Here is a 22,960-nt window from a genome sequence, read left to right on the forward strand (position 1 = left end):
AGGCACGTCTGCTTCTTGTTTTAGAAAGCAACGCATTTTTAATATAATAATGCAGAGTAGCAGAAAAAGACAGAAAAGAAAACAAAGAACCTTAAAAGACACCATCGTCTATTTCATTACACAGCTTTGGAAAGTTATAATGGATTATTTGTATCAGCATTATCACAAAATCTATTGCATTATTCTGCTTGTAGGGCAGGTGGGGAAAAGTTGAAATGATGTTTGATTCATCTATCCAAAAATCCCTGCAAGCTTCTAGCCGTGTGTGTGAGCAGAGCTTGGCAAGGCTGGAGGATGGGTGGCACAGGCAGCTTTGGAAGTGGTGGGCTTTGCTTTACCTGCCCTGAAAAGAGTGTTTTAGGGAGCCTGGGAGTGCAGGAGAGCACAAAGCAGTCTGAAAAACTCTTTTTGAGCCCCGACAATCACACTGGGTTTCTTCTTCCGTGCAGTGAGGTGTTCTGGAGCTCCGGGCTGAGTGGACACAGGCAGGAGCAGAAGAGCTGCTCTGTAGGGCTGTGCATTGATTAATCAGAACAAAGCCTTTTAGGCAATGAGTAACTGCCTCAACATGGGCACCTTGGGTGGAATAACTTGCATTTGTAATTACCTGGATTAAATGAGATCTCTTTGGAGCCAGACTGAGTTCATTACCCTGGGAGGGCAGTGTCTGGCTGGAGCTGTGCCCTGAGCCAGCCAAGGCACTGGGGAGGGTCCCAGCTCTGATGGCTCTGCCTCTGCTCAAACAGTTCTGGTGATAATGCCCAGAAAGGAGCCTGGTGCTCCCTGCTCTCCCATTTGGAGTGACTTGCCAAAACACAGAGGCAAGGCTGCCTCAGTGGCACTGGCTCAGCTCTGGCCTCTCTCCATCCCTCCATACAGGTTTAGATGGCTCTGTACATGTCATTTTTTCTCTTACATATGGATATAACTGTTTAGATGTAAGGACATAGCAAAACTCTCTGACTGCTATGTTGCTAATTATGTAAATGAGACTATTTCTTGAGAGACAATATTTTCACCTCTTCATTCTTTGGAGTAGAGCTGTGCTTTAAGGAACATGAAAAATGCTTTCACTTAAGCATCAAGGCAGCTTTTCATACAGATCATCAGTTCAGTTCTGTGTCCACTGGTGCTTACACAAGGAAAGGCTGCCACGCTGAGCTCTGCTTCTCCCTGACTGGCATTTAAATTTTTTAAACATCAAATATTTACTGATGTAACCCAGCTGCTCACCAAATTGAATTTCAAAGGTCCTTATCCTGCAGTTTCTGTTTGTGCACATCTCCCATGCAAGGCAGCTCCGTGCATCTCTAATGACAATGAACCTGCTTCTTTCTGGAGCTATTTTTTAACCTTTCTGTGCTCTCCTTTATTACCATGATTTACAACAATATTGTGAGTGTTATTAATCCAGACTGCAGTCAGTGGGTGTTTGGCATGGGTTTACACTGCAGTGCTGCATGTTAAACAGCTCTGCCTCCCAAACTGGAAGGGTTTGGCTTGCAGCCCCTCAGCACTGCCCAGTGCTCACCCACAGACACAGCACCCAGGCACGGCGCAGGGAAAGGGGAAATGCACTGTCAGAGATGTGAGATCTTGGAGCAAGGTGTGGAAGCACAGCCCCAGAGGACAAGTGGTCAGCTTTGTGCTCGGGAGTCCTGGAGCTCAGCCTCAGCCCTGAGCCTGCTGCTGTGCTCAGGGTCTCATGAGTGGAGCTTCTCTGCTAGTGTGGGAATTCTGTAGCTGCAAAATTAACGAAAAGCCACCTGGAGCTGTGCATGTGTGTTTAGGGAGTTCATGATTTTAACTCAAGGGTTGCAGACAGTTCCTGTTGCCAAAATTGCAGCTCTGCTCGAGCAGTTTGGAGAGCTGGCTCCCAAACCCAAGAGCAGAGCTGTTGCTCTTTAGCAGTGCCATGGAGCCTGCCTGTGCTGCAGGCAGGGGACCCGAGATGGACCAAAGAGGACCCGAGATGGACCAAAGGGGACCCGAGATGGACCAAAGGGGACCCGAGATGGACCAAAGGGGACCTGAGATGGACCAAAGGGGACCCGAGATGGGCCAAAGGGGACTTGAGATGGACCAAAGGGGACCCGAGATGGACCAAAGGGGACCCGAGATGGACCAAAGGGGACCTGAGATGGACCAAAGGGGACCCGAGATGGACCAAAGGGGACCCAAGATGGACCAAAGGGGACCCGAGATGGACCAAAGGGGACCCGAGATGGACCAAAGGGGACCTGAGATGGACCAAAGGGGACCAAAGGGGACCCGAGATGGACCAAAGGGGACCCGAGATGGACCAAAGGGGACCCGAGATGGACCAAAGGAACCAGCTGAAGCACCAAGGGACAGATCACAAGTGAGGGTGTGCCAGAGGCCAGGGCCTGACAGCCCTCACTGACATCTGCAGGCTCAGATGTTGGCTTGGCAGCTGTTGCATGAAGCCCCTTGTTCAGTGCTGTAAAAAGGATGGGATCCTGTTAAGAGAATGGTGTTTTTATTCAAATGGATGTGGACTTGGTAGCAGAAAAATAGCAAGATCCTCTGATGTTCTACAAATTTGAAAGCAGCAGATTTTTTTTTGCTGTGTGCCATAATTAAAAAAGAAAGCACCAGGACAATTCCCTCATCCATTCCCTCCTCCTTTCTCCTCTCTCTTATAGAAATGATATCTGGTACAGCAGCCAAGATATTTTTCAGTCTGGTGCTCATGGGTCTTTTCATTGCTTTTTTGTTCTCACACTGCTTGCCCAGTACAGCAGCTGTTAAATAGACAACTCTGAGAACTGGGGAAGGATATTGGTGAAATATTTGATTAACACTATTTTTGCAGGAAATTGATATGTCAACTATTTTTATCCTCAGGCAAAGGAATAATCAAACCCAATCCCTGTGGCAACCTTCTCTGATTTCAGATGACTTTATAACCTCTGGTATTTCACTGGTTTTTAATTTTATATTGCAGTCTGTCACAGCTTCCCACCCTTCGTGATTTCATGCAGTTTTTTTAACTGTATGATTGTCCCATTAGGAAATACATTCAGCAAACTTTCCTGTTGCAGAGTGCTGTGTTCATTGCTTCAGAAAGTGTGTTTTGGCACAGCTCTGCTCACAACAATGAAACAACTGAAACTCTGGCTGTTATCCATAACACACTCCAATTCCCTATTCATAACCTAAATTCCTTTTTGTGCAATTTGCAATTTTTTTTTCATTACATATGCTAGTTACATCTCAGGGTGAATCAGTCAAATGGACTCTAAATTAAAATAGTTGGCTGATCTAAGCCCCAAATCTGTTGCAATGCAGTTTTCTCACAGCTTGGAAGAAAACAGCCAATATAGCCACCACAGGCAGGGGTGATTATTCTTTCTGTCTGTCTTTTTCCAGGTAACTGACTAGATGGATGTACCCTAAAGTTTTAATCTTCTAGGTAATTAGGAGAAATAGATGGAAAAGAAAGTCAATAAACTGTGTGAACCTGAATAGGTCACGCTAACAGTCAGGATGTCACTGTGAGGACAGGAAATCCTTATATTAGATGCATCATTTTAGTTTCTAATTTAATCCACAAACAAGAATCAAAATTTGTTTGAACCATACGCACGTGAGTGAGGAAACAGAGGCAAGTGGGCTCCAAATTGAACTGAATGGGGTAAATTGTCGACTGCTTTGGGTGAGAGGAAGCCCAGCACCTTGGGCTTGGAGCTGCTGAGGTGAGCTCAGTGACAGCCTGGCCCAAAGGTTCCTCCTTCTCACACCCTCCACTCCTGGTGGCCACTGCTGTGTGCCTGGACATTGGCTTTTTAAATCCAGGGGAGGGGAGGAGAGACAAGCTAACCTCACACAGGTTCACCCCACCCTCTGCTTGGCTTCCCTTCCTTGGCAAGCCTTCCCAGCAGCAGCTGGCTGCCTGTTTTTCTTCTGCAGTTGTGTTCCTGACATTTCCTGCAGCGGGTTTTCCTGAAGGTTTCCAGCAGCCCTTTCAGCCCACACCCCCCTTTTCTGGCCTCCTCTTCCTCTCAGCATGGCTTGTGCCTGGCTCCCAGCACCCATCACACATCCCTGCCCGTCCCTGTGACAGCCTCTCTGCTTCTGGGCTTGGCTCTGGCAGCCAGAGCTCGCTGTAGGGGTGTGGGACAGCACAGACAGGCAGGCAGGCACAGGGCTGTTCAGGCTGGAAAGACCCTCAGTTCTGTGCTCACCATCCTTCCCCAGGGCACAGGCTCAGCAGACGGGCACAGGTTTATTCAGGCTGGAAAGACCCTCAGTTCTGTGCTCAGCCATCCTTCCCCAGGGCACAGGCTCAGCAGACGGGCACAGGTTTATTCAGGCTGGAAAGACCCTCAGTTCTGTGCCCAGCCATCCTTCCCCAGGGCACAGGCTCAGCAGGCAGGCACAGGGCTGTTCAGGCTGGAAAGACCCTCAGTTCTGTGCTCAGCCATCCTTCCCCAGGGCACAGGCTCAGCAGACAGGCACTGACTCTGCCCTGTGTGGTGCCAAGGGGTTGCTTCCCTCTTCCCATGTAATTATTTTTTTGAGAGGCTGCATGTGGCCCTCTCCATGCAGAAGGAGTGATTTGAAGAATTTGGATTAGGGAGAGCACATGCACAGATCCTGGATTACTCAGTGTGCTGCCACTTTCCCTCCCCTGAAAGCTTCATAAACTGTCCTTTCACGGGCTTTTAATAAACACTCAAGTGACTTAATCTTTTAGTGTAAAGGCCTACTTGTGTTTTAAGCTTTCTGTTATCAATGTCATTAAATCAATATCCTCAGTTCTACAGGATCCAAGTCACATATAAGCTGTCACACACAGTTTAACTTTAAAAGTGCAATATTGAGGTACAGTCAGTTCCTTTTTCATAGATTAGAGAGTACTTTGAAGTAGAGCTGTTGAAGATCAGAGGGAGTTTATTCCTCTGCAGCCAGTTTCTTACATGTTGGGGGCTCTCTATCCTAATGACAGCTCTGCTGCAGAACTTCAGAAGATGAGTGTTTTATGCAGTCATCATAAATGGCACTGGAAAGCCTTGTGGAGATTATATAATGGGTGATAAAACATGGAAGAGATTCTTTAAGAGAATTAAGAAGGCAAATTAGGATAGACCCTTCTTTGCCAATCTCTAATCTATTTATCTATTTTTCATTATTATTATTTACTTATTCTTTCTCCATCTGAGTACACACACAGCTCTGGACAGGTCAGAGCCTGTATGGCCTCACTTGGTGTGGTTCAGTGTCTAATGGCTGACATCTGTGTTAGACTGAAGATGGACAAAAACAAGGACTTGTTCCTTGCCAGAGAAATTTAATTGAGGGTAAAACACATCTGGGGTTTATTTGTGTAAAAGATGCACGACTGCAGTACCATGTCTTCTTCCAGCCTGACCCTGGGGTGCCCTTTCCATTTAGAGTATTAGAATCCAGATTTACCCAGAGAAATGTTACAAATCACAAATGGCAGTTATTGTTCCATCTTTGCTGTTATTACAGCAGATCTTTCCCTCTCTCCCTTTCTGTGGTTTTTCAGCCACTGTCTGTCGCAGAAGTGAAACAATTTGCAATACAAGGCAGCTGTAGATTCTCTCCCTTGCTCCCTTCAGGAAAGCTGTGGAGATGATGGATGTCACCTCACTCAGCACAGCTGGCACAGCTGGAATGTGGCCCTGCTGCGGGAGCAGCGTGGGCTCTGCCCAGAGCAGGGCAGTGGCAGCAGGCTGGGCTGCACGGGGAGGTGTCCCTGAGGGTGAGGATGTGAGCCTGTCCCTTCTCCCTTCCAGCCGGGACCGGGAGCTGTCAGTGCTGCCTGTGCTCCCTGGGGAAAGGGCTGCAGGGTGTCCCAGGCCAGAGGGAAGGGCAGGACAGGGCTGGGTGACCGGGCTGGGGTGACAGTGATGGTGCTGGGGAGACAGTGACAGGGCTGGGGTGACAGTCCTTCAGGGACAGTCCTGGGGTGACACTGACAGTCCTGGGGTGACACTGACAGTCCCCTCTCACAAAGCACCTGACCTGCAGCCCCATCCTGTGACAAAGGCTGGGAAAGGGTCGGGCAGGGAACTGCAAACCCTGGCCAGGGATGTGCTCAGGCAGATAAGAGAATTCCGTTTACGTTGTGCAGAGTGTGGGCTGAGCATGAACGTCCTTATCTGCAGCATAGCTGCCTGAGGTGTGTGGCACCCAGGAGCAGCCCTGGGAGCCCTGGCTGGGCAGAAATTCCTGCTTATCTCAGCCAGGGGGGAACTGTGCTACCTTGTGCCTGACACTCCTGGCTGGGCAGAAATTCCTGGTTTTCTCCAGCCAGGGGGGAACTGTGCTACCTTGTGCCTGACACTCCTGGCTGGGCTCGTGGGAGAGGAGAAGGAAAATTGCATCAGGAACTTCTTGTACTTGGTTGAGTTTCAGCAGGATGAGGTGGTGGGGTTTTTTTCTTCATTCCCTAAAACAAAGAAAGCAGAACTTGATTATCTTTGGTCTTGACAGCTGAATTGTGTTGCAATAGTCCGAGAGCTGTTAATTCACCAGTGTCTTTTTTATGTTGAAGACTCTTGTAATTAAAAAATTGCCATAAGGCAGGGCTCACATGATGTGGACTTTAGGGATTTATGTATTAGAAAGGGTTGAACAAACACTGGAAATCCTCTAGTTTGCATTATTTTGTCTGTAACAAACTATTACTTCAGTCCAATATAATTTGAGTAATTTTGCCATCAAGCTCATGTAACGGAGTGGAGAATGGGATCTCAAAGCTTCTGGAATATAGGAGATTGAGTTACTTGCTAAACCTGTTTATGGAAGATAGAAATGATGTCATTATAATGCTGAGGTGTGCTAAAATAAAATCTTGAATTACAGCATGGCTCTTTCAGTTTGAATGTATGTTTTAAAATAATTGCTGTTGTGGAAAGAAAATGTCTGGGAGTTGGTCATTGTAATGCACATATTTCAGAGTTATTAATCGTAAAATGTGACATTTTTACTACCCAGTGAGAACAAACGATGAACAAAACCCAAAGAAGCCAAGTATGTGCTGAAGAATGATGTCCCAGTCCTGCAAAAATTAGCACATGTATTTGTGCTTATGAACAATAGTGATCCTGGTTTGCTATTTGCCTAAAGGAGGCACAGATTTCTCACTCAGAGCAGTAAAAGTTTAATCCCAGTGTGTAAAATTAAGACTGAATACCATCTTTGCATGTTTGGAGCTTGTGTTGAGGATGTGAGGACTGAACAATTTTGCTGCCAGTTCTGGTGTGTTAATCTACAATCAGTCTCTTGAAATTACTGTAGCAATGAGAATGTGAAGTAGCTGAATAGTGGAATTTAGTCCTTTTTAAACATTCCTTCAGGGTTTCTATTTTTTCTTGCAGACGCCCAGACAATACAGCCAAGCACTGAATAAAAGTAACAGAGTTCATCTTTACTGTGCATTTCTGGATTACAGGTACGTTGCATAATTCCAAATTCTTTAACTTGGTTTTATTAAATCACACTTTGTGATGCTGTGTACTTCCTATATTGTTCTTGCTTTCATTCATGGAACTAGTTGAAGGAATGGAACCACTGGCTTATAAAAACCACAATGTGATTGTTTCTTCTTCCCAGAGATAGGAGACCTGGCATTCCCAGACCCTGGGCTGGGTGGTAATTGGGAACTGAAAACATTTTGAAATCAAAGTTGCAGACTGATACAAATCGTGCTTGTCTCATTTTTTGTGTCCACTTGGGCAGGTGCTCGGATGTTCCAAGGTGGCAAAGCTCCAGCACAGCCTTTGTTTTCACTGGCTCTGTGCCACAGCAGCGTGTGAAATCTGTATTTCAGAGCTGTGAATTTTGGCCAATGCATGGAATGGATAAGCATAATGCAATGATCCATCTTGAATGCAAAGTAGAATTAAAGGGAAATAAATATCACCTCGAATTTCACTCAGAAAATAAGAGCTATGGAAAAGCAGTAGCTTTTTATTGCTTTTTTTTAGCACTGAATACATTTATTTTTTTTCTTTTGAAATACGCTGCTCTTAGTGAATTCATTGAGAAAGAATACAAATAGTGAATTTTTAATTTCATGGGGATTAACAGGTTTTGAGCTGTAACAGTGTAAGCCTAATTGATGTAGCAATGGTCTGGGATGCTGTGATCCCTCCTGAACACCATGCACTTGGGGAGGTCACAGTAATTGTTTCACTGAAGTTTTCTTTCACCTGTGTGGAGCTGCCCCAGCTGTTGGCAGTTCCTCGTTGTTATGGTTACTCACAAATTAGGATAAATTAGAAGCAGATTTTATGAAGCAAATGAATATGGCTGGGGCATTGTTCCTGTACTGCTCTCTGCTGGGGCTGGGGCCGGGGCCCTGGAGGCTTTGTGAGGATACAAACTCCAGGATGAAATCTGTCCTTCCAGAGGAGCTGCACTGTGCCAGGATGGGTTTATTCCCCAGGGCACCGTAGCTAATCTGGGCTCTGACCTTCAGCAGAGTCTCTCTGAGAGCTCAAGGGGTTCTGAAGGGCAGAAGGATGAGGTAATACCTGTCTTTAAAACAAGCACTGAGTACAGATCACTCAGTCAATCTGCAGGACTCAGAAAACAGAAGAAAGAAATAGTTCCTGTCAGACCAGGGGTGGGTGACCTGTGTGCCCGAGGCTGCTGGGTCCCCACTCCACGCCAAGGCTGGCAGAGCACAGGGAATTCTGGCTCGCCCTGGCTCCCAGGAAAAGCAAACTCATCAGGATCACTGCTCAAAAAAAAAAAGCAAAGTGCATGAGGATGCTGAGAGCAGCCCCACATCCTGCCCAGCCATCCCACAGTGGAGCAGGAGCTGCCCCTTGGGGTGAAGTGACAGAAGGGACAGGGATGGGCTCTGGAATTTGTGCTCAGACAGCCTGAATGGCTGTGGCAGGATGAGTGTGACACTGGGTAAGGGTCAGGCAGCACAGAAGACACTCTGATTTTGGGGGTTTTGCAAGATCATTGCCTTGTCTGGTACTGCAGTTCTCAGAATACAGAAATCTGGGTGAAATGCCATAAACGAGCTGCAAAATGTAATGTCAATGTAGTTATCATTCATTGATTATAAAATGGGAAGAAATCTCTAGAGATGTTCATGCAGGGGTCTATCTGTTCCTTGTCCTGGTGAATATTTTCCTCAGCTATTTCCATGGTGGAACTGACAGTGTTTGTGGGGTCTCCAGCCTGAGATGCCTGCCAGGCTTTCATCCCTGTGTAGCACAGTGCCTGTGAATTAACCCCCAGCAGGTGCATTTTGGCAGGGGTGACGTTTGGTTTTTGTGCCTCGCAGCAATGGAACTGGTGTTTGGTCCAACGAGGGCTGTGTGAGGGACAGTGGGGACCTCAACCACTCCGTGTGCCTCTGCAACCACCTCACCAACTTCGCCATCCTGATGCAAGTGGTGCCTCTGAAGGTGAGACTAGCACAGCAGTAAATCTGTCTGTAAAAATGAAGCATAAATGCATCAGTTACATCCTCACATCACGTAAGTGACTGAAACTGGGCTCATTTATGCCCAGCTTGGACTTATTTCTTGCTTCCATTGTGTTATCCAGAGAGCTTAATTAATACCCCAGCCCTTTGTGTCAGTCTGAGCACTTGAAGGGGAGTTGGTTACCTCAGGTCATCCGGTTCTTATCTAGCCATTATTATCTTTATTACTTGTAAAGCACCTAATGATCCCATCTGGTTTCCAAGTACAATTTTTCTAGGAACTCTTCAGGCTGATAATAGAATGCAGCTTTGCCTCAAGACCTCCCATCTTGTCAGAAAGAAGTATCTTGGGAGAAATGTGCTATTATTAACCCTGTTTTAAAGAGCAGCATTCAGGGAATTAGCCAGGATTAAACAGGACAGCCACCAATTAAATGTCACTGAAAGATTGGTTGGTTCCCCACTGGGGAACAGTTCTGAAAGGCCCAGCTTTCAACTAAACAGATTTAGGATTGTGATGATTAATGGGATGCTGCAATAAGTTTTAGTATTATGCCATATTAGCAATTACAGATCAAAGATATTTCATACAGAATTCTTTGGAATAGAGTTTTCCTTATGAGGTCTGAAACACATAGCTGGGAAAGGCTGGCTGTGAATGGACCTTCCAGTTGCTCACAGGCCTTTAATAGCTCCATTTTCAATAGCTTCTCTCTCCTCAAATGATTGGTCTGATGCATTTACATCCACCAGACTTTGTGCAGAATGTTTTTCCACAGCTTTGTTTTCCCCTTTATGATAAAAGGAAAATCTCATCCCAAATCTTTGTCCAAGACATTTCCTTCAAATGGACCATTTAGGATTTTCTTGTGGTGCGAATTTCTTTAACTAGTGGAAAGAATTGTTATCATGATTGTGTAATTGGCCTGAAGAGTCAGGCAAAGACAGGACTCCTGGCTTTGAGCTGTGCCAGCTCAAATTCCCAAAGCATTTGCTAAGTAAAGCCTGCTGAACCAACGTGACAATTGGAAACTTCTCTCAGGTGTCCTTGGAACCCTCTTAGGCAAATGTTAAAATGCTGTGGATTTTGAGCACATTCTTGTGTTTGTTCACCATGTTCAGAAATTCACGAGCCAAGGTTCAAAGGGCCCTTTTAAATCACCCCTTGGAACACCAGGCTGCCAGTGCTCTAAGACATTATTGCAGTGATGTTATATCTGATCTTGAACTTTTGTGTATTTTAATCCTCTTTTCATAAATGAAGTGCACAGATAATGTGAAGCAAGTGAAAGAGGGTGGGAGTATGCAACTGCCCACGTTTGAACAGTTCTGTTTACACAGCTATAATTCATCTGTGGCCAAACAGATTGAAATGGACCAAATTTTTTTTTATAGGAACACTGTTTTTGACAGAATGTTTATATTTCTCTAGATTCTGGGGAAAAAATTAGATTCTTACCCAAAAGGCTCTGCTTTTCATAAAAAATGGAAATAAGTTATTGGAAAGGAACTGCCTGAAAACTGTAGAATTTTTCATCAAAAGCTGTGTTTTGGTTAAAAAAAAAGGGAATTAATTTCTCACGGGAATTCTCTGGGTGTTTACACTTCCCTTCTCCTGTGGAAAGTGGCATTTCCTTTCTCCCCAGGTGCAGATGAGTGCAGCTCTCAGGGAGCAGCGAGAGGCAGAGGCCCCTCCGAGGGCACCTGCACAGCCTCTCCTGCAGTAAAACCAGGGTGCACAGTTCTGCCAGCCCTTGCACAGAAAACAATTTAAAATCTAAAAAAGGGATACTGACTGTGATAAAGAGCGGCAATACGCCTCGGTACATGTGCAGCAGCTTCAGGGAGAGCCCTTGTGGGGAAACCCAGGAGCTCTTGGGAGCAGCTCAGTGTGATGAGAGCTCTGAGTCCCTCAGCTCCTCTTCACATTGATTTCCTTCTGCTCAAAAACAAAAAAAAGGGCGTAAGCTTCCCATTAGTGTGAGTTTGCATTCTGTAGAGTTTGCTGTTCCCAGCTGGAGTGCACGGGATGCTCAGGGGGTCCAGGCACAGCCAAGGTGTCTCTGAGCACCCAGCTCTGCAGTCAGTGACCCTGCCCTGCCAGAGGGCTCAGCTTGGCTGTAACTCTGTCAGGGATGGTGGCTTTCTCCTGAGTTATGCTGAATTCCAGCAGGAATCTTCTTGCTGAAGTCCCTCTCTTTGTTCCTTCCATGGTGAAATGTTTTTTTCCAGCTGCAGAATGCAGCAGATCCAGCCCTGGCAGCCCCTGCCCCAGCCTCCCTTCCCTGGCACGGCTCCAGCTCCCTCCACCTTCACAACACCAGCAGATCCCCCACAAACACTTTCTGTGTGTTTCTTGTGCCCATCAGTGCCCTGCTGTATTCTCAATATTCCTCAGCACTGCAGAACTCTTATTATTCACTCATGCCCCTGGCCTGGGGAGGAATTGCAGTGCCCCACCTGGATCCCATTTTGCTCCAGTGAGACACTCACAGGAACAAACCTGAAGGGTGTCTTGCATTTCCTGGTGCTGCCTCTTGAACACTTGGAATAACTGAGATGAGGGATGCTGATGAACTGTCAGACATTTGGCACAGACTGCCAGGTGGGTGTAATTTCTAGGGAGCACAGAAATGCCAGAAAGTTCTGGAGAACAAGCTGGGAGTTCTCCATTCTTCTTCTTGATCTTTGCTCAAAACAGGTTAGATTAATTCAGTCACTGCTCTGCTGTATGCCAGCTGGAGGTAATCTCCAAAGGCTGAAATCTGCTGAGATGAAAAATCATTTTTATTCTAATATTCAGAGAAAGAAATTGAAAGAGACTAGTCACAAAGGAAAATTTGAAATTCTGGGATATTAACTTAAACGTGACAAAATGAACCTTCACTCTGATGTCTGTGGGCTCTGCAGCAGGATGGGAGAAGTTGGATTGCTGTGAATTAGTTAGAACTGAGCTGGGGTTGCAAATGTAGCTGCACAGCACTCCAGATTTTACATTGGTTTCAGCAGGAGCTTTAAGGCACTGAAGCCAAGGTGATTGTGAAAGAAGGACACAAACAATGCTGCTGATGAGCTCAGTTCGGTGCCTTCAGAGGTGTGCGGGATTAGTTGTAACAAGTTTATTTCAGGATTGAAATAACCATCTTGGAAAAGCTCACAGCCATGTGGTGCTCAGATGTCAGCCTGGCACTGGGCTGATACCCTGCTGAGGAGCTGGACCACAGGCCTTGCTGAAATTGTTTGTGTTTTATCACTCTGCTGCTGCCTGTGTCAGCCTGGCCCCAGTTCCTGCTTGCTGAGATTCGTTTATCTTGTTGGTCCTCACTTGAGAATGACAACATTTATTTTGAATTTTGGAGATTAGCAGCCATCAACTGGTTTAACCAAATAAATAAGTTGATTGGAGGTAAAATGGGAGTGCAGATGAGCAGAATGTTCCCAAAGGAACACACTCAACCCTTGATTGCCTCTGTGTCAGGGATGTAATTAAGGTCAGCAGGCAGTCAGAACCTGGAGACTGCAGGGAGCTCTCGGACAGCCCTGAGCAGGTCAGTGGGACTGAGGATTGTTCAGTGCCATCTGCCCAGCACACCCTGGTCTGGGGCGCTCAGAGCAGCTGTGCAGATGTGAAGGGCTTGCTCTCATCAAGCTTCTCCTGATGGGGAGCCCGAGGCAGGGGGAAGCAGTCCCTCTAGCAAATAAATCATTGCTGCAGCTGCACCTTGGGGATTCCTGTGCTCCCTCCTGGATGCACAGAGCAGTGTTCCAGGCTGTCCTGCAGCCAGCACAAACAGGAACGGAGCCACCGCTGCTCCAGGGCGGCTGTGGTGGGAGAAAGAAAGTAAGCAAGAACCCATTTATTGTGATGTTTGTTCCTTCTGGAGGAGAGCAGGGCGAGGAGCTGCTCCAGGGGTTTTCCTGTGGTGCTGCTGGGTGGGACAGGAGCCATCCCCTGGGCCTGGGGGTCCCAGCTCTGTGCAGGGGCTGCTGGCAGCAGGGACAGGACAGTGGCAGGAGAGGCAGAGCAGCAGGGGCTGCTGGCAGCAGGGACAGGGAGAGTGGCAGGAGAGGCAGAGCACCAGCCCTGTGGCACACACAGACAGGATCAGCAGTGCTCCTTCCTCGAGTGCAGGAGCCCAGCCCAGCCCAGAGCTGCAGCTCAGGAGGGCTGCCGAGAACATTCAGATGCTATTGCTGCATTTTGGGCAGCTTCACCCCCCATCAGCCAGTGGAGCCCTCTGCTCCTGCCAAGGAGCATGCCAGCCATCTGGCAGATTTGTTTTTGTAGTGATCCAACAAGTACAAAGCATGCCAGGCTATTTGTACCATCTGCCACGTAAATGTCACTTCAGCTAAAGGATGGTGGACACCTGGGGACCCAGGGTTCAAAAATCCTTTTAAAGAGGAATCGTTTTCTCCTACAGAAAAATAGAGTTTGAAGCTTGGGTCTCTCTCCCCCAAAACACCAGTGCAGGACACAGCTGAAATATTTATGTCTCCTGAACCATTCTCTTAAATTGCTCTTTTTTCCTGTTTTTCCTCTTGCTGTCTTTTCCAACTGCGAGAGTATAAAAATGGCTCCTATAAAGTTCACATGTGGATGGACATTTCCAGCTAAGCAGTAGTGTTATACAATCTGTGGTAGAAATTGTTTGGGGTTTTGAACACATTTTCTGCATTTCTAAAGCTAGAAATGACTTTGTTTTTTTATGCTATTTTAGCCTGTTCACAATTCAGAAGAGACCATCAATCAATAGAGTTCAAGCAGCTCACCAATGGGCTTGTAAGCAGACAAGTGTTTATACAGGGAAAATACTTAAAGCCATCTGATCTTGATGATGGAACTGTAGAAACAACCCTTAGCATTTTAGGGAGCCCAGGATTTTGAAAAGGTTTGGGTATTCATCTGTGAGCTTCTATTTACAAAAAGAAAATCATCCCAAATTTCTTTTCTTGAGGCAATATATGTGGTTTTATTTTATCTTTCAGTGTTGAAGCTGAGTTTTGATAATGCATGGCTGACTGAGAAAAAGATGCATCAATTCGTGTTCCTAAGGGCTGCTTTGAAAAAGTCTGGTATTGCAAAATGCTTTAAAAATATGGGGGTAGATGTGTAATTTATCAGTTTGGAGCATTGTTTCCTAAATCTAATATTGCAGTTATTAATCAAGCACTGCACTTTGTGTGCAATAAAATAGCAGTCTGAAATCATAAGCTTTTTTCTTAAAATTTCCAGCCAGCTCCATCCTCAAATAGGACAATGAAATGGAAATAATGTGGCACTCTGATTTCTGCTGTTTTGTAATTTTTATATAATTACTTTTCTCAGCATGCTTTTCATTGCTGGGAACATAAAAAGAATAATGCCTTAGTCCAGTAATTTTTCTTTGTGCTGCATATTTAAAAATCGGATAGGCATTGTGATTTTTTTGGTCCTTGTTTATTACCACTGACAGTTTGTGTAACTGAAAAGATCTCCACAGACAGTTCAGACAGCCCTCAGCCATCAGATGAACAAAGATAAATCAGCCTGGGTGTTTATTCCAGCATTGCTTTGTAAACTTTCTTTGCTGTTTCTCACTCTCTCCACTTCCCCCTCGGTTTCATTGCAGTGATTATTGTCCCTGTGGAGGAGAAATCTCCCTGATTTTTGTGCTCACACTGGGATTGGGCATCAGATTTCTTTTGTCCTTAGGACACCCATGCTCTTCTTCCTTGAAAATCGAGCCCTGCTCTTGGTTTTGAACCAGAGCCATTGTTCATTCCTTTGCTATTCCACTCCTGTGCCAGCACAGCCCTGTAGATTTTGATGGGAGGAAATAGGAGAATTTCTGGTTGTCCCTAATCCCACAGAATTACACGGGAAAAGTGGGGCCAGTGCTACAGGATACCAAAGCCCTCGAATTCCATAGAGAATTGTTTGGCAGTTACTGAATTTCACTCAGCAGGGGAGAGCAAAAATGACTTTTCATTTTGGAAAAGCACAAATATTTAGGAGTGCCATAAATGTCAAAATAACTGCTTTGTTTGAGAAGCATGATAGAGTAGTCTATTTTAATCAGAACACTCACCAAAAGAACTTAGACCTCCTTTCTGTGGTGGAAATGAAAGCACTGAACCACTTGGCAGCCAGTTCTTGCTGAGTGAAGGATTTCCCCATGCAGTATAAAAATGTTATGAGCGGGGCACCTTTATCCATCACTTTTCTCTCTGGATGTAGTCACTCTGTGCTTGGTGTGTCCCCTCCGGGCCTTCCTGTGCTCTCTGTCCCCAGGCTGGGGTGGGGGCTCAGGGGCACCCAGGGCACCAGCCTCCCTCAGTGCCAGCCTGGTCCAGATGGAGCCAAAGCCCAGGCCTGGGAAAAGGAGCTGGGCACTCATTCCATGGAATTGTCCTGGCAGCTGCGTGTGTCACTGTCCTCAGGCTCAGACTGCACTCTGTGTCCTGCTGGGCACAGGGCAGGGGGAGCTGCTCCTGCTGGGCACAGGGCACAGGGCAGGGGGAGCTGCTCCTGCTGGGCACAGGGCACAGGGCAGGGGGAGCTGCTCCTGCTGGGCACACGGCACAGGGCAGGGGGAGCTGCTCCTGCTGGGCACAGGGCAGGGGGAGCTGCTCCTGCTGGGCACAGGGCAGGGGGAGCTGCTCCTGCTGGGCACAGGGCAGGGGGAGCTGCTCCTGCTGGGCACACGGCACAGGGCAGGGGGAGCTGCTCCTGCTGGGCACAGGGCACAGGGCAGGGGGAGCTGCTCCTGCTGGGCACAGAGGGCACAGAGCAGCTGCAGCAGCCCTGCTGGGTGGGCAGAAGAGCTCCCTGAGTCTCACGGGACAATCTGCTGTGAAAACAGCGTTGAACATTTCCTGCCAGCCTTAGACTTGAAAGGGAGGCAGAAAAAACCCACCCTGCTCTGTGTTGCACAAACAGATTTTAGAAGTTGGAAATATCAGCTTTTCTGCTCCCCAAACTTTATTATAGTCTGATCCCACCTCACAACTTGAGTCCTTCCTCCCTGCCATGCTTCCTTCAAGCTTCATTTGAACTAAGAACTTGCTGTTTGAGCTTTGTAATGAGCAGAACCCCTACTGTTTGATGACACAGTGCCCAGAACTACTTTGAAACATGATGTGGGTGTTTAAAAATACTAATTAATATCTTGGCAGAGATATTTGGAAAATTCTGTGTTTTTTGTGTCACAGTGAAAAGTTTTAAATGAGCAACACCAGGCTGGGCTGACTGGAGGAGAATGTGCCTTTAATCCTGAGAAGCCCCCTCTGCAGCATTTTATTGAAGATTGCTAAGAAATGTGGAGTTAGTGGAGAAAGGGAATTCAAAAACAGTTCTGTTGGAAATGACTGATAAAGATGATTGCATGGTGAAGCGTGACTCTCAGAGGCCTTTTTTTCCTTTGAATTCACAGTATCTGATGCATTGTGGCTTGAGAAAAGAAGTTTGTGCACCAAATTAGGCTTTTCTGGGGGCAGTGATTGTGCAGTGCCACTCAGCATGGCCCCACCAAATCGATGCTGTGCTCTCAGGAGCAGGCTGAGCCTCCTGAGCTCATCACAGATGCTCATCTTAAAAAAAATGGAATGTTATGTACCTAACAAAGTGCCTGGCAAGCTGAAGGAAAACAGAGATTTGTATTGTTGTTATTATTATTTAACATATAAATAAAGGCCTCTCTGGACTGAAATTGAATTTCAGCAGCCTTTCTGGAGGCAATTAAAACCATTAGCTTCATCAGCCAGGGCCAGTGTTTTAATGTCTCTGAGACACTCAGGCTGCCAAAGTTAATTATTCATCCTTTTCTTTATTGGATTCAGATTACATTTTAAAGGTACAACTTCAGGAGATTTGCTGAGCCTTGCCTGTTCCCCCTTAGCCCCTGCCCTCCTCCCCCAGGAAACCCTCAGGGAGGATGTTCAGACTTTGCAGAGGGGTCTGAGGGTGGATTTCAGTGCTGGGCAGCCCCTGGCACGTCTGGCAGGTCAACAAACAGGAAAATCCATCTGCACTGCAAGGAGCTGCACCGTGGGGAATTTCCTGTGGGATGGAAGGCTGACCAAAAGGGAGATGGAAATGTGACTCACTCCTCTGTTTGGACTTAGGGCACAATGCAGTTGCCATGGCATTTCCAGCAGTGAGCAGATTACTGGTTTGATGACATGAGTCCCCTGCACGGGCACCTGCAAACGTCCTGGGCTGCACCACAGGCAGGATGTCCTCCTCAGCTTGCAGCACTCCTTTTTGAGGCTGTAAAACCTTCTTTAGTTCAAGCACTTGCCTTTATCTGGAAGATGAACTGTTTTTCAGAAAGGAGATTTCTAAAGTAGTTTGGACAGTGAAATTACTGCTTTTGCTGTCTAAATAGTGAAGCTGTAACTTGGTACATGGACAAACCCTGCCAGGATCAGCTGTGATAAGCCTTGGTTGAAGCATTTGAGCTCAGCCCTTGTCTGATGTGTGACCTCTGAAGGCAGAAATAGAGGGATGCTTTGCAGAAAATGTTAGGTTAGAACTTTCCCAAACAGTCCCTTCCTTTGGAGAAAGCCAAAAGTTCACTCTTTGCCAAGCAGAAGAGGTGCAGTCAATGGCTGAGAGGGGAATAATTTGGAAAAGGACAGGGACAGGAGGGCACAGGTCCCCTGGAAAAAGGGAGCACTGAGCAGAGAGCCCAGGAGGTGCTCTGAGCTGCCCAGGGGCTGTTGTGCTCCTGTGTGTGGTCACTCAGTAACCTCACATACCTGAGGAGCTTTTCTCCTCCAGACACAAACAGTTTTTCTTGTAGAGCCTACTAAATAAGTCTTTCAGCCTGAATGACCTTTCCCAGCTCCTCCAGATACCAAAAGTACCATCTCATGATAATAATGTATTTACATCTTCCGTGCAGTTATTTATAAGCAGAGGGGTTAGATATCACTTTTTTTTTTTTTTTTTTCCTATGAGCAGCATTATAAATGAAGGATATGTTCTTGGAGTCTGAACTGGTGTCTTTCCAGGATCATTTCTCAGGCTTGCTTGTGAGTTTTTGCTTGCCTGTGAGTTTCCAAAATAGAAGTGGTAAGCAATGTAGTAAGTTCTTTTAGGAGCGAGAGCAGGGGTGGGGCAGTGGGCTGTGCTGCCACAGGAGGGTGGATAATCCCTTCTTTGGCCAGGCTTTCAGCAGCTCTCAGGGTAAGGGGGTTACAGCCTAAGCTGAAAGGGTGGGAGTTTTATACGAGGTTGGAATTTTTGATTTCACCTTGTCAAAGCTGAAACTCAGAAACATCTGTCTCTTAGTGTTGGTGATTGCTGACACTCACGACTGGATGAGCTCGTTTCCTGGCTTTTCAGAGTAAAAGAATGACCATGTAAACACGAGGAAGCAAAACATTTTACAAGAAAAGAATAATTTAATGTAGATTGGGACAAGTCTGAGAATCAGGCTCATGGGACGACTTCACAGATTGCTCAATGTTTTATTTGGTACTTTTTAATGCTATTTTCCTTAATAATAGCATTGCAGCTTGATTAGAGTTTTTGTGCTGACTACAAAAACACCCCAAATTACTGTTTTATATTCCACATCATGCAGGAAGTCTGTAAACTTCCAAAAAGACAAGCTGAGGTAAGGTAAAATCAGCCCTTATCAGAGTATTGGAATGAATTGAAATAGTTTCTTAATTAGTGAGGCCCAATGCTTTGGCAAGCCAGGTACTTCTAACAAATTGCTCCTTGTTGTCCCCTCAGCTGAGCGCACACCACATCCAGATGTGCTGTGACAGCTGGCTGAGAGGTTTGTGGAGATCTGATGTCTTTAAATACAGGTTCTGTCCCTCCTTCAGCACAGCCCTGCCTGGGGCTGCACACCCTGGGAACCATTCCTAGCCTCTTCTTGTGCTCTTTTCTGTGCTTTTTCCTGTTCTTTCCCTGCAGTTCACACCTGCACGGGCAGGAGCTGCTTTCTGCCCCAGAGCAGCCCCTGCAGGCTGCCCTGGTCCTTCCTGGCCATTAAACCCGGCTCAAAGCCCAGCCCAGCTCTGTCCCTCACTGGGGGACTGCAGTGGTGCTGCTTTTCACAAAGCTGTTACCACACTGATGTCAGTATTGATTTAGGAGCAGCACTCTTAGAGCCTCATCAGATTTTGGTTGTGTTCACCAGAGCAATTTCCAGCTCACAGATGCAGGGACCTGTGTAGGTTATTTCAGGTTTTAGTGAATCTTCTACATTTTGTTGTAGAAGAGATTTTTTTCCCTTTTTTCATTTCTCAGTCATAGAGGCTCACTTGGAGTCACATTTTGTCTTGCCCTGCAGGGGTTCTGGAGAAAGGCTGAACTAAAACCCAGACTTTCTTAGAAACATGACATCAAAGAAATTAGAGAGAAAAAAAATATCTGTGTGATCATCTTCTTTTGGATTACCATGGGAAAAAACCCAACAGTTTGATTTGGGGGGATGGAACCCCTTTCCCACATGGAAAGGACTGGGTTTGTTCAGCCTGGAGAGGAGAAGGCTTCAGGCTGACCTAATTGTGGCCTTCAGCACCTGAAGGGAGCCTGCACATGGAGAGAGACTGTTTGCAGGAGCAGGCAGTGACAGGGGAAGGGAGAATGGCTTCAAAGGGAAGGAGGGAAGGTTTAGAGCAGACATTGGGAAGAAATCCCTCCCTGTGAGGGTGGGCAGGGCTGGCACAGGGTGCCCAGAGCAGCTGTGGTGCCCCTGGATCCCTGGCAGTGCCCCAGGCCAGGCTGGGCACTGGGGCTGGAGCACCTGGGACAGTGGGAGATGTCCCTGCCATGGCAGGGGTGGCACTGGGTGGGATTTAGGGTCCCTTCCAACCCAAACCATTCTGTGATTTTTGCCCATTTCCACTGGTTTGCTCCTCAGGATTTGTCTGTGATAGTAAGGGCACCACCAGCCCTTTGAGAGCTCTGCCAATGCAAACACCAGGACAGAGCACTGTAAATCTGAACTCTCCCTGAGCAGGAAAACTCTCTAGGGAACATTTTCTGCCTTAAGAGAAAGTATTTCTGCTGAGAAATACTGATTTCAGAGTGATTTTACATCTGAAAAGCTTCCTCAGCTCCCCTCCTCCTTCTGTAGAGTTGTGAGCCACCTGCAGCCAGGGAGGAGGGTGTCTGCTGGAGGCATCAGGAAACAGGGCCCATGCATTTTGGACATGAATATACCTGAAGGGGAAATCACTTCTCAACTGCTCCATTTGCCACACAGATTATTCCTGTTTCAGGAATACTCTCTGAAGAATGCCTGTACATGCCTTCTTTGGGGATGACAGCATCTCTTTTGTAGGAATTATCTGGAGCTTTTAAGCTGTTCCAGTACACAGAACTCTTTTGTTTCTGTAATTGATGCTGTCCAGTCAGGGAAAAGAAATCTGTCTTTGGCTGAAAAAGAAAAAATACTCAAGAGCTGCATCATATTTCCTAGGAACAGTAACACCATAGCAACAGTTGTCTTTCAGTGCTGCTGCATCCCTCAATGGCTCTCAGACTGCTGAGCTCTTCTGCTGGAAACTCAGCACACGTGAGCTGCTGCAGTTGGCAGATAATTACAGCAAAAACCTACACACACAACACTTCTTTTTGTCTGTATTTATGTTTTCCCATGACCACATGGCACATTATTTCTCTCCTTTAAAAGGAATTTTAATGGGGAGTTTATTGGTAGAGCTGCTTTGGTTTGATAATCTCTAATGGAATACTTAGTTTGGGTGTGAAATTTTATTGTGTGTCTGGAAAATAATAGAAAATCCCAAACCTATGTGAAAGGAACAGTTTTTATTAGATAAATGTGCTATAAAAAAAGTTTTGGAAAGGCATTCTTCCTTTTAGTATTTTTTTTATATTCAATGAATATTTTTCAGCTTGGAATTTAATTAATAGAAAATTGAGATTGAGTATTTCAAGCATCAAAAGTAATACTTTTTGATTGACTAATTTTTTTTCCTCCAGTTTAGGAAAATGTCAAGTCTATCCAAAATCAAGTCAGGAAAAATGTTTGAAAATTCTTCTAGGATGAGAAAGCTTTTTCCTGCCTAGCTCTGTTCTACTTATTACATGTTAATACTGCCTGGCTCCCTTTGTTGGGTGTGGCTCTTTTGTCATTTTTTATGAGAACTTGCATGGAAAATTGAAACACATGCTGATTAGTTTAATTTGAGTGGCCAAACCACGTTGTCCTTCTTGCATTGATTCTGTCCAGGTTCAACACAGATCCTGGTGGAGAGCACTGTGGAGTCACAGTTTAAATGTTCCTAAAAATGGCATTACCTCCACAAGAGATGCCAGCAGGTCAAAGCAGAGGCCGAGAGCAGAGGTCTGCCCTGCTCTGCTCACGCTGGCTCCTTGCTGGGGTTTTCCATCCTTGGTGTCAGCCCAGCTCCCCCAGCGGGCCCTGTTGGCTCCATCCCTTGCACAGCACCAGCAATGGATCTGTCATTGTAATGCTGGAAACGGCTCTGGAGGATGGGCTCTCTGGTTTGCTGGGTCTGCCTGCACGGGGTGCTCGCACAGGGATGGGAATGACTGGGAGCATCCCGGGGAGCACTGCTGCCAGCATCCCTGCAGCATCACTGCAGCATCCCTGCAGCATCCCTGGGAATATCTCTGGGAGCATTGCTGCAGCATTACAGGGAGCATCACTGGGAGCATCACAGGGCCCTGCAAGCACCCCGGATGAGCTGCCCAGGCTGCCCGAGCCCTGCAGCCAGGCAGGGACACTGCGGGCAGGGCAGGGGCTGCTGGGGACCCGGCTGTGACACAGGGCAGGGACACTGCGGGCAGGGCAGGGCTGGCCGTGCCAGGTGTGCCACCACTCACAGCTGTGTTCTGCTCTCTCCTCTGCGTGCAGCTAACCAGAGAACACCAGGTGGCCCTCTCCTCCATCACTTACATCGGCTGTGCTCTGTCCATCTTCTGCCTGACGATCACCCTGGTCACGTTCGCTGTGCTGTCGTGAGTAATTTTAACTTCATACCTGGCGAGCAGCTGGCACGCAGAAAGGCAGGCAGGATCCCTTCAGCTGCTCAGGATAAAACAAAGGCTATTAATTCTACAACCTTCCTTAATTAGATTCTGCACATGTATTTGTAACACTTGGTTGGTTATCTCTAAATTACTTCCATTTCCTGAAATGGGATGGTCTTTATATAGCAAGCTATTTCAATCTCATCAGAGATTTAAAATTTTTTTAAACTGTCCATGCTTTGCTATAGTTCAGGACTCTTGCAAAGAGCCTTGTAGGAGGTCTTGGTCTGGACTCCAGCACAACGTGAGCAGGGACTGCAGCAGCACCCCTCTGCCCCCCCAGATCTTCGGGTTGCTTGGAGTTTACAGACAGCACTCTCTGCTTTTCCACTGCCCTGTCGGTAAGGCAGGGTGTTTAGAAAGGAATGCCCAGTAAGGAAGTCTCAGTCAGCGCTGGCTGCCTGACTCCAGTTTCACACAGCTTGTACACAATTACCTCACACAGCCCACGTTTATGTTCGAGTGTCTCGCTGCTCTCCATCAGGCTGGTT

The 22,960-nt window shown here is 46.6% G+C and overlaps 1 protein-coding gene across 4 annotated transcripts in view; it reads left to right on the top strand.

Annotated features, from left to right (window-relative positions):
* Window positions 1-22,960, top strand: part of ADGRD1 (adhesion G protein-coupled receptor D1) — a 110,904-nt gene that overhangs the window by 48,390 nt on the left and 39,554 nt on the right. For all 4 annotated transcript variants that reach the window (XM_064392359.1, XM_064392358.1, XM_064392360.1 and 1 more), the window contains 3 exons: window positions 7,374-7,447; window positions 9,302-9,425; window positions 22,294-22,397. In XM_064392359.1, coding sequence (XP_064248429.1) covers window positions 7,374-7,447; window positions 9,302-9,425; window positions 22,294-22,397 — 302 coding nt within the window. The remainder of the gene's footprint in view (window positions 1-7,373; window positions 7,448-9,301; window positions 9,426-22,293; window positions 22,398-22,960) is intronic.

The sequence above is a fragment of the Passer domesticus genome, chromosome 17 (genome assembly GCF_036417665.1).
Source record: "Passer domesticus isolate bPasDom1 chromosome 17, bPasDom1.hap1, whole genome shotgun sequence".
Taxonomy (NCBI): Eukaryota; Metazoa; Chordata; class Aves; order Passeriformes; family Passeridae; genus Passer; species Passer domesticus.